The sequence below is a fragment of the Manis pentadactyla genome, chromosome 12, assembly GCF_030020395.1.
Source record: "Manis pentadactyla isolate mManPen7 chromosome 12, mManPen7.hap1, whole genome shotgun sequence".
Classification (NCBI taxonomy): domain Eukaryota; kingdom Metazoa; phylum Chordata; class Mammalia; order Pholidota; family Manidae; genus Manis; species Manis pentadactyla.
Window position 1 is genome coordinate 18,410,370 of NC_080030.1, and position 10,624 is coordinate 18,420,993.

General features: G+C 55.5%; 2 protein-coding genes across 4 annotated transcripts; both read left to right on the forward strand.

Moving 5' to 3' along the window:
* The first annotated feature begins 1 nt into the window (after nt 1).
* KLF1 (KLF transcription factor 1) lies at nt 2–7,506 on the forward strand. 3 transcript variants are annotated; one of them, XM_057490198.1, is made up of 3 exons: nt 2–108; nt 4,660–5,479; nt 6,733–7,506. In XM_057490198.1, the coding sequence occupies exons 2-3, from the start codon at nt 4,729–4,731 to the stop codon at nt 6,906–6,908; spliced, it is 927 nt and encodes a 308-aa protein (XP_057346181.1). In that variant the 5' UTR covers nt 2–108; nt 4,660–4,728; the 3' UTR covers nt 6,909–7,506. The 3 variants fall into 3 exon arrangements, 2 of the variants coding, with proteins under 2 accessions (XP_057346181.1, XP_036735185.2); XM_036879290.2 differs by lacking the exon at nt 2–108 and adding an exon at nt 2,567–3,985; XR_008993114.1 differs by lacking the exons at nt 2–108; nt 4,660–5,479 and adding an exon at nt 5,641–5,740 and having other exon boundaries at nt 6,733–6,864.
* A 551-nt stretch (nt 7,507–8,057) lies between these two features.
* DNASE2 (deoxyribonuclease 2, lysosomal) lies at nt 8,058–10,615 on the forward strand. The gene is made up of 6 exons (XM_036879277.2): nt 8,058–8,458; nt 8,580–8,760; nt 8,852–8,930; nt 9,244–9,405; nt 9,496–9,693; nt 10,088–10,615. Exons 1-6 carry the CDS (start codon nt 8,364–8,366, stop codon nt 10,492–10,494), a joined length of 1,122 nt encoding a protein of 373 aa, XP_036735172.2. The 5' UTR covers nt 8,058–8,363; the 3' UTR covers nt 10,495–10,615.
* Nucleotides 10,616–10,624: the final 9 nt, after the last annotated feature.

The following is a 10,624-nucleotide window of genomic DNA, read 5'->3' on the forward strand; positions in this document are numbered from 1 at the left end:
GCTTTAACAATCAGACCACGGAAGATGCGGTAGGCGAGTGGGCCAACCCAATTGGCCAGCTGTATTACTGCACTGATTGGTCCCAAGAGGAGGCTCGGCCCACTTCTGGTTGGTCAGTTATAAAGGGCGTATGCAGAGGGTTTCTGTAGTTAAACAGGGAAACTAGGCACGAGGAAAATGAGTCCTGGAACCCGGGAGGCTGGACCCCCAGGTCTCCCCTAATAGGGTGCTGTGGGGGCGGGGAAAGGAGATGGGCTCCAGTGGGTGATTTCAGCCCAACCTGTCTGCTGGTCTGCCCTAGGAAGCTCGTATAGCCGCGTGTGACTGTGTATGTGACTTGGTGTGATTCTGTTCTTTGTGCATTTGTGCATCTGTGCATCTATGCGTGTGATTGTGCCGGCATAACTGTTATCTGTATGTGGGTGACTGTGTGTCGGTGTAACTGTTACTGTGTGTCTGAATTACTTTGTGGTTTCTTGTCTCTGTAATTGTAGCTTGTGTAGTGGTATTCTGTGTGATCATGTGTCTGTGTGACACTGTTTTAATCGTTTTCTCTCTAGGTGTGGCTGTTTGTAATAATATGACTGGATATATTTGTGTGTATGTCTGTGTGATTGTGTATCCATGTCTCAGTGTAATTTGGTCAGTGCAATCCTGTGTGATCATGTGTGTGTGAAATGAGTACATGTATGAGTGGCCATGCTCACTAAGTCACTTTTATGAGTTTGGTGTGCATCCGAATCTGGGTGCCTGGTGCTTGACTATCTCTGTAACTGAAAGTCACACATCTACTATGGCCCACCCATTTCCCAGATGTAGAGAGTAAGGTTCAGAAAGCAAAACGATCTTGCTTAAGGTTACAGTGGACCAGGTGCAGATCAGCTCCAGGTTTCCAGGATAGCCCCCCACCCCGCCCCCTCCCACTCAGGGACACATCTTCTCACATAAACATTCTGGAGAGCTGTTTGTCTAGAGAGCGCTGCCTCACACATCACCTCAGACTGAGCTGTAACTGCGGGATTGTGTCTGAATGTGATCACTGGCCTACCTGTCCCCAAGTGCCTGGGGCCTGGATGGTCCTGGACCCTCCCACTTTCAGGACCCTTCTCACTCTTAATATCCAAATAAAATGGCTTGAACCCTCCTTTCCACACAGCAGGGGGTCCATCACCACCCTGAAATGTCTGGGATTCTGCATATCTCTTCTTCTCCTGGTCACCTCCCTCCAGCTATGGCCTCTCTCCTTCCCCCAAAGCTCCCTGCCCTAGAGCTAACATGGGTGTTGGAGTTCTCTGATGCTCAGGGGGTGTGTGTCTGAGGGTAATGACAGCATACATACAAGGAAACCCAAATTGAGGCTCAGGCCTTGCCCTCCTGGGAAGTCCATCATCCCTCCTGGCCACATGCTCCCAGGGGCCTTATTTCCCAGCCAAATGCCCCCTCTCTCCCTTATCCCTTTGCCTCATCTTTCAGAGCCAAACTTGCCTGTCCAGTGCCTTATCCAAAACCAAGGAGGTCTCTTCCCAGGAGAGACTGCTTTCCTTTCTAGGAAATCACTCTAATTCCATCCATTTTGTTTTTTCAAGGTGAAATTCACGTAATATGAACCATCTAAAGTGTACAATCCAGTTTAGTATTTTCACAATGTTGAGCAGCCACCATTTCATCCAGTTCCAGAACATTTCCATCACCCCAAAAGGGGACCCTGTACCCATTAGCAGCCACTCCCCATTTTTTCCTCCCCCAGCCCATGGCACCACTAATCTTTCTGTCTCTATGGATCTGCCTGTTCTGGACACTTCATATAAATGGAATCTTACCATATGTGATATTTTGTGACTGCCTTCTTCCACTCAGCAATTTTTTTTTATGTTCATGTTGTAGCATGTGTCAGAGCCTCATTCATTTTTAGGGCTGAATAATATTCCACTGTATGGATGGACCACATACTAATGGACATTTTGGGCTGTCTCCACCTCTTGGCTATTGTAACTAATGCTGCTGTGAACACTGGTGTACTTGTATTTGTCTGAGTACCTGTTTTTAATTCTTCAGGGTATATACGTAGGAGTGAAATTTCTGGGTCATAGGATAACTCTGGTTTAACTTCCTGAAGAACTGTCAAACTTTTCCACAGTGACTGCAGTATTCTGTATTCCAACTAGCAGTGTATGAGGGTTCCAAGTGCCCCGTTCCTCACTGATACTTGTTATTTTTCTTAATTATAACCATCCTAGTGAGTGTGTCAAGCTGGCTTTTACATTACTTTTTACTCCCTCTCCCCCTTGTGGCACATGATAATTTTTTGCCTTTTTGTGTGATATATCTATGGCACACCAACTCTGTGTGGTGGTGGTGTGTGTGTGCCGGGGTGAGGTTATGAGCTTTTCCCCTTTAGGGTGTGGATTCCAGGTTGGTGCGGTTGTCTGTGTCTAACTGGGTGCGCCCCCTATGACTGGGCATTGGTAGCTCTATTACATGCTGGGAGGGTGACAGGTGGCATGACTGTGTAAGGGTGTACGTTTTGTGTGGTGCTGTAAAGGATTGTGTCTAATGTATAGCTGTGTGAATGGCTGTGTGCAGCCGTGTTTTACGCTTTTGTGCCTGAGGCTATGTCTGTGTTTGACAGAGTTGCGTGACTGCATCCTCTACAGTTCTGTGACAACATATCCAGGAATCTCATGTGTCTGGTTGGGACTAAATTGTGTGATTTTGTGTGATTAGGTAACTTGTGTCAGTGCCTAATTATGAATTCTATGTGAGAGATTGTGTGACTATGACATTGTGCAACCAATGTTGTATATGGCTGCGTTTTCCTATCAGGCACTGTGTGTCTACGTATGATCTATATGGTCTGTGTGGCTGAGGGACCAGGAATCTGTCACTATGTAATTGCATATTGTGGGGGGAGGGACTATGAACTTTGTGTCTGTGTTGTGTGTTCGTGTGGCCTGCCCAGGCTCCCAGGGTACCTCAGTGGAGGTCCCTGGTGCACAACCTCAGATTCCCCCAGTGAGGCAGAAATCAAGCAGCGGCCAGACCAACAGGAGGGTTTGGTGAAGGTCTCCTGCAGATCAGATACTTCCTGTGGCCCCATCCAACCTACCAGGAGAGGGGGTAACTTCCCCTGGCCCAGCCCCTCACACTAGGGCAGCTGTAGTTGCACATACCTCAACCTCCAGGTAGCCCCACTCTGGGGGGCCACACAGGGGGCCCATGGTAGACGGTGGTGGCTGATTAGCAAGGGCTCCTCCTGCCGCTGGGCTTACTCTGGGAGCTCACAACCCAGGCAATTTCAAACCAAACTAACCCACCCCCACCCCTCCCACTCACCAGGAACAGAGCTTTGGCTGTTCTGGGCCCCCACCTGATAGCAGCCTCCAACGTCTGGGGTGTCTGATAATGCTTGGCTTGGCAGCGTGTTGGTGCCAAGTCCCGCCATCAGCACGGTTGCTGTTGTTTATTGGAGGGAAGGGCTGTAGGGCCCTTATCGTGGGGGTGGGGGGTGTCTCTAAGCCCCTTCCCAGAATCTCCACTCTGCCTGTTACCTCTTCCCCAAAGAGGGTAACTGACAGCAGGCTCCCAAGTCTCTCCTTCTTTGCGGACTCAGTGCCTCTCTTTACCCAATCCCTGAACCCTCAACCCCTAAACCCCCAGCCCCTGAATATCTGACCTGGCTTTGGATACAGGGTCATTCTTTAAGGCCCAGTCCCAAACAGGCCGAGGCAAGGTCTGTTCCCCAGAAACAGTGACCCCCGCCTTGTCTGCCCCTTATCAACGGCTGCAGCCAATCAGCTGAGAGCAGAGAGGAGCCCTCTAAGGGGCCATCAGAGCCTCAGAGCCCACGAGGCTGCCAAAGGAGAGGAGGCCTGAGGCCCAGGGTGAGCACCAGCCAGCTATGGCCACAGCTGAGACCGCCTTGCCCTCCATCAGCACGCTGGCCACCCTGGGCCCCTTCCCGGACACACAGGAAGACTTCCTCAAGGTGGGGACAGGTGGGGTCTCTCTAGGTGGGCTGCCTGGGGTCCTGGGCTGTGGTCACAGAGTTTGGGGGTCAGGACTGCATCTTGCCCTGGAATCCAGAGACCCAGCCAGGGCTGGGATTCTCAGCCCAGGTCAGGGGGCTGAATTTGGTCTAAGGGACTATTTCTGCCATAAAACTGAAGCTCAGAGCGAACATGATGGGGCTCTAGGCTCAGTGAGACAGCCTCAGATATCAGGGGAAACAGCAAATGTGTCTAGGGGACATCTAGGAATTAATCCTGGGAATTAATCGTGTTGAAGAACAGGGAAGGAGAGGGAGATTCTGGGGGGAAACTGAGGCAAGGCTGCCCCCTCCCTTCCAGTCTTGGTTCTGCCACCCCTTCCCCCGGTGCCTGAATGTGGCTGCAGATAGTGTAAGTCTTATCTCCTGTCTCCAGCTAGACCCTTTCAACCTCTGTCCCTGGAACTGGGGAGGGGGGGTGTGGGTGTGGGTGGTTACAGTGTGAGGAAGTGAGGGAGTGGGACACACTGACATGACAGACAAGCAAACAAGATCCCCTTTCTAGAGCCTCTGGCCAGCCTACCTGCCCCCATTAGAGCATCTGGTCCCCTCCGCTTCGGGACAAAGTACCCTGGTGTCCACTGAAGCCTCACGCTACCGGCTTCCTCCCGCAGTGGTGGCGCTCTGAGGAGGTGCAGGACTTGGGCCCGGGTCCCCCCGATCCCACTGGGCCGCCCCTGCACATGAGGCTGGAGTCAAAGGATGTGCCCGTTAAGGACGAAGACGACAAGAGGGACGCGGCCAGTGCCTGGGACCTGGATCTTCTCCTCAGCAACTTCCCAGAGCCAGGCGCACCTCAGACCTGCTCTCTGGCACCGGGCGAGGGCTCCGGGGCGCAATTCCCGCTGCCGCTGCCCGAGACTCTGGGCGTGTACGCAGGGGGCCCGGGACTGGTGGCTGGGATCTTGGGGCCCGAGGAGCACCCGGGTTGGGCACGCCCAGCCCCACAAGCCCCGGCGCCCGACGCCTTCGTGGGCCCAGCCCTGGTCCCGGCCCCCGAGTCCAAAGTGCTGCCACTGCAGCCAATGTACCCAGGGCCGGGCGCTTGCTCTTCCGGCAACTACTACTCACGGACCGGGCTTTCCGTGCCTCCGGCGCCGGGTGCTCCCTACGGGCTGCTGTCTGGCTGCCCTGCTCTGTACCCCGCGCCACAGTACCAAGGGCACTTCCAGCTCTTCCGTGGGCTCCCAGAGCCCGCTCCCAGTCCCACCGCGCCCCCCTCCTTCCTGAATTGTCTGGGACCCGGGACGGTGGGTGCGGGACTCAGGAGGACCCCAGGAGACCCAGGAGGGACCTTGGAGACCGCGCCCCCCAAGCGCAACCGGCGCTCGTGGGCGCGCAAGAGGCAGGCGGCGCACACGTGCACGTACCCGGGCTGCGGCAAGAGCTACACCAAGAGCTCTCACCTGAAGGCGCATCTGCGCACGCACACAGGTGAGGGGCGGGGACCGGGACGGGGCTTTGGGAAACCAAGAAACCATGGGTAAGGGGCGGGGCTAGAGGCGAAAACCAGGCGTAGGGGCGGATCCATACGCCAGAGGCGGGGCTAAAGCGGAATCTCAGAGCAAGGGGCTGGGCGTGGGAAGCTAGGAGCTGGCCTGGTACCTCATGAGTCGGACAGGAAGTAGTGCAGGAGACAGGTGGGAGCAGAAACTGGAGCTGGAAAACCCGAGCAGTGTTTCAGGGAGGTGACGGGTAAGATCTGAGCTAGGGATGGACTGAGGAGCAGAAAGCCTGGCAGGTGGAGTAGGGGTGGGGCTAGAGGAGGGACTGTTGGGAGAACAAATCGGAACGCCAGGACGTGGCCAAGATACAGGATTCAGGTTTGGGGAAAGCGGGCAGAAGAGTTAGGGGCTCAGGGACCGTAGCTGAGACTATAAAGTGGGTTGCCTGGCATGAAGGCGGAGCCAGACTGTAGGGGACGTGGGTGAGGCTCAGGAGCGGAGACAGGGCTAGAGTCAGTTTCGGGGGCCCAGATAACGAGACGAAACCCAGATGCAGAGGCAGGTCCAGGAGGGCAGGGGTAATAGCTGGGAAACAGAGGGGGAGGATGGGCCTAGGAGGAGAAGCCGGGTCCCCAAGAAGCCTAAAACAGGGGCAGGACCGTGGAATAGCGGCAGGGAGAAGAGGTGAGGCCTATGCTTAGGGGTTCGCGCAAAGGGTGGGCCGTGTACGGACCTGTTCAGGGATGCAGAGATGCAGCGACGCCAGGCATAGCAGGTGGAGAGCTCAATCACTGGGGACAGGGCCTGGAACACCAAATGAATTTCGGGGCTCAAGGGCTAACGCCAGGCGCAGGAGGGTACCCGAGTACAAGGGAGGGACGGGAACACGGGATAGGGACAACGTGTGAGAAGGCTTCAGGACACAGCGGCAGGATACCAGGAACAGGGAGTGGGGCGATTGGGGTAGGGGATGAGACCCGGGCCCAGAAAGTGAGAGCGAGTGTGGTGCCAAATCTAGGTACAGAAAAGGTCGGGGTCTCAGAGGATGCACCTGGGTGAAGATTCAGACCCCTCTCCTGAGAGTGAGCTCTTCCCTACATTTTGCACCCTAGGCAACTCACTTGCCTCACCCTAGTTCAGACCAAGGCTGAGCAGAGAAGTCTGGCCAGATATAGGGGTGGACCCCAGGGAGGGGTGGGTCACACAGTGGCGCTTACGGCTCCCTCGCCCCCCAAACCCTAGGGGAGAAGCCATACGCCTGCACTTGGGATGGCTGTGGCTGGAGGTTCGCGCGCTCAGACGAACTGACCCGCCACTACCGGAAACACACCGGACAGCGCCCCTTCCGCTGCCAGCTCTGCCCCCGCGCTTTTTCGCGCTCGGACCACCTGGCCTTGCACATGAAGCGTCACCTTTGAGCCCCTCCCCAGCACTTGGACCTTCCCGAGGTCTGGGGTTGGAACAGATCCACGCAGGGTGGTTTTCCTTTAAATGGACCATCGCCGGACTCGCGGCCCCACAGATCCACCGAAAGACCAAGGGCTGGCCCATAGACAGACGTGGGGGAGCTCTAACGGAAGCTCTCACATATCCTCAGCCACAGGGAGCCACACAGAGACGTCCAATGGTCACGCAGATGCAGCATGTCTCAGATAGGCAGATTCAGATGGACCCTCGGACACTTCGGATTAAGAGACAGACCCTCAGAGAGCTGGACCTTCAGATCAGCTCACAGGCGTTCCTGGGTAGCGGGAGGGGTTGTGGGGTGAGGCTTCCCAGTGACCCTGGGTCTAGAAGGGGGCTTCACACTGTGACTAATGAAGCTCCCTCCACATAGTGGCTGGCATCTGCTGTGAATGGTCATGGGTCCTGTAAAAATGCCGCTCCCAGATAAAGCTTCAGCGTTGGCCTGACTTTGTGGGTTTTGGGTGCTGGAAAATGGGTGGAAGCTGAACCCCCAGAAGTGATAATGGGCCTGGAGGCGGGGAGAAGTCGTACACACTTTCACATCCTTATCACCTAAAACTCAGTGACACCTTTCCGGCACTGCAGGGTCTTGTCACCCTTCCTTCCCCCACTAAAACATCAAGCTATACCGTCCCTGTTTCTTGCCTTAAATCCCAAGGACATTCTCTGGGACAGTCTCCCTCCATTTAAAAGCCCTCAGACCAGCCCCAGACCAGCACCCTTCACCCTGTTACGATCCAAGTAACCCCTAGGCTAGATCAGGGCCCCAGAAAACATACAGAAGGAAAAGGGGGAGGATCAGAAGCACAAGTATCTCTTAAGAAAGTAAAGGTCACAAGAGCTGGACCTCAAGGTGTAAGGTAGGGAAGAAAAGAAATTGAATTGGCGAAAGACCCAGAAACCGAGGCAGAGGCGGGATCTCTATGAAGAGCTCGTATTGGGTAGAACGCGAATTTAACGGGGTGGAGGCGGGGCCTGGCGGAGAGATGTGGGCTATGATTGGCCAGGAGCGGTGGGAGGCCGGACTAGGGAAACCCGGCCTTGAGAGGGCGTGGTCTGGGCCGAGCCAGAGGGCGGAGTCTCTCGAGGGTTTAGTCCACGGAAAACTGGAGGCAGCCCCAGGTTGGCTCAGAGGGGTCGGGGCCGGCAGGGAGCGACAGCCGGAAAGGAAGCTCCGCCCCCGGGGAACAAGGACTGCCTTTCAAATCTCAGCTTCTCCTCCAGCAGGCGGGGTATCCTTTCTCCTGGCCTGCCGGGGGCGGAGGGGGGAGCCCCAGGAAACTCACACAGCACGGCCCCAGGTTCCAGTCCGGGTTGGGGAAGTGAAAGTCGCGTAGAGGAGGCCTCGGCCTGTCCTGTGACCCGGCGCCCCACGGTGCCAATACAGATTACTGGACCTCAGCCCCATGGCCGCGCCGAGCTCACTGCTCGTGGCTGCGCTGCTGTGGGTCCCTGTAGGAGCTCTGACCTGCTACGGAGACTCGGGGCAGCCTGTGGACTGGTGAGTAAGCGGGCACCGACTATACCCCCGGAGTCGAGCTGGGGACTTCTGCGTCCTGCGTGAAGCCTGAGCTTTCTTCTTTCCCCCTTCCTCCATGTCTGTCCATTCCCCCCACTTGCAGGTTCGTCGTCTACAAACTACCAGCCCAGAGCGGGCCCGGGGATGCGGAACAGAGAGGGCTGCAATACAAGTACTTGGACGAGGGCTCACGGGGCTGGCGCGACGGCGTGGTGCCCATCAACAGCTCGGCGGGGGCCGTGGGCCGCAGCCTGCTGCCGCTGTACCGGAACAACGCCAGCCAGGTGAAGGGGCGCTGGACTGAACTTGGGGTGGGACTCTAGGGCGGGGTCGACCTGGGGGGAGCCTTCACGTTGACCCGTCCATCTCTCCCAGCTCGCTTTCCTGCTCTACAATGACCAGCCACCTAAATCCAGCGAGGCCCAGGACTCTTCCAGCCGTGGGCACACGAAGGGTGAGGCCCAGGCTGGGGGCTGGGAAATGGGTCTGGTCTCCCTACGCATTTCCCTCAGGTAACCTCTGATCTGCGGGTGGGTGGGGTGGGAGAGTGGGCTGCTCGGTCAGACCCAGGGCATCTGTTTACTCATCTTATATTAGTGGTGTCCTTCCTCTGGACTTTGAGAATTGACAGCTGTAGAAACAACCCAGCAGTGGTCGAGACACTGCCCACACCCTCTCCAGGCCTCCTGCGAACCTAGGGAGCTACTGGTTGCATGTGTTTGTTGAGATACCTTGAGCAATCCCCTGGTCTTTGCCTTCTGGTTCAGGTGTGCTGCTCCTGGACCAAGAAGGGGGCTTCTGGCTGGTCCACAGTGTTCCACGCTTCCCTCCACCTGCTTCTGCTGCATACAGCTGGCCTTATAGTGCCCACACTTATGGTCAGACCCTGCTCTGTGTGTCTTTCCCCCTCACCCAGTTCCTGAATATTGGTGAGTGGGGACAGGGAGGCAGGGAAAGTCCCTGATTCCCAGGCCAGAATATGGAATAGTCCCTCATTTTTCTCTCCTCTTGCCCTCCAGGAAGACAGCTGACCTACACCTACCCACTAGTGTATGACCATAAGTTGGAAGGGGCCTTTGCCCAAGAATTTCCCCACCTGAAGGAGGTGATCAAAGGCCACCACATTCGTCAGGGTCCCTGGAACAGCAGTATAACACTCACATCAAAGGCAGGGGCCACCTTCCAGAGCTTTGCCAAATTTGGAAACTTTGGAGATGGTAGGCCCTGACATTGGGTTGGAAAGCTCTTCCTCTGCAGAGGGGTGTCTGATATGTCCATAGCCAAGGGCAGGTCAGGGATAGGGATTAGGACTCTTTGGGAGCTATAATCATATGGAAGATAGACAATTAACAGACCTACGTTCAAATATTGGTTTCTGGCTGTGTGATGAATGATTTAACCGAGGCCTCTGTTTACCCACCTGAAAAATGGCGATAATATCTACTTGGAGGAATTGTTGTGAATGAAGTGATGTATGTAAAGAATTTAGTAAGGACTATTAATATTGCCAGGAAGTAACAGTTGAGGAAACAGCTGAGGATGGGGAAGTGGCCTAGGTAATCGCTAGTAGTGACTCTGCCCCTGCCCATGTCCCCTTTCTGTCCTCTATAGACCTGTACTCTGGCTGGTTGGCAGAAGCCCTTGGCAGCAACCTGCAGGTCCAGTTCTGGCAAAATTCTCCTGGTATCCTGCCCTCCAACTGTTCTAGGGCCCGGCATGTGCTGGACGTGACCCAGACAGCCTTCCCCGGGCCAACTGGGCCAACCTTCAATGCCACAGAAGACCACTCCAAGTGGTGTGTAGCCCCAGAAGGGCCCTGGGCCTGTGTGAGTGACATGAATCGGAACCTCAGAGAGGAGCACCGGGGAGGGGGCACACTGTGTGCCCAGCTGCCAGCCCTCTGGAAAGCCTTCCAGCCTCTAGTGAAGGCATGGGAGCCCTGTGGGGAGGAGAGCAGGGTGTTCTCCGAGGAAAGCCCAGCGGAACATAAAAGAGCTAAAGCTCAGGAGCAAGTTTAGACTTCAGCTTGAACCCCAGTTTAGTTAATTAACCTGTGACTCAGTCTACCCATCTGCAACATGGAAGTACTAACACAAAGACTCAAGATTTTTCAGGAATAAAAGGAAAGTGGTGGCCAGGGCGGTTAGC

Excerpts from the sequence above, each read along its gene's own strand:
- KLF1 (XM_036879290.2), top strand. The coding sequence starts at position 3,899 with ATGGCCACAGCTGAGACCGCCTTGCCCTCCATCAGCACGCTGGCCACC. Across the intron at positions 3,986-4,659 it reads CACAGGAAGACTTCCTCAAG|TGGTGGCGCTCTGAGGAGGT; the intron begins GTGGGGACAGGT and ends TTCCTCCCGCAG. Across the intron at positions 5,480-6,732 it reads GCATCTGCGCACGCACACAG|GGGAGAAGCCATACGCCTGC; the intron begins GTGAGGGGCGGG and ends CCCAAACCCTAG.
- DNASE2 (XM_036879277.2), top strand. The coding sequence starts at position 8,364 with ATGGCCGCGCCGAGCTCACTGCTCGTGGCTGCGCTGCTGTGGGTCCCT. Across the intron at positions 9,406-9,495 it reads CACCCAGTTCCTGAATATTG|GAAGACAGCTGACCTACACC; the intron begins GTGAGTGGGGAC and ends CTTGCCCTCCAG. Across the intron at positions 9,694-10,087 it reads ATTTGGAAACTTTGGAGATG|ACCTGTACTCTGGCTGGTTG; the intron begins GTAGGCCCTGAC and ends TGTCCTCTATAG.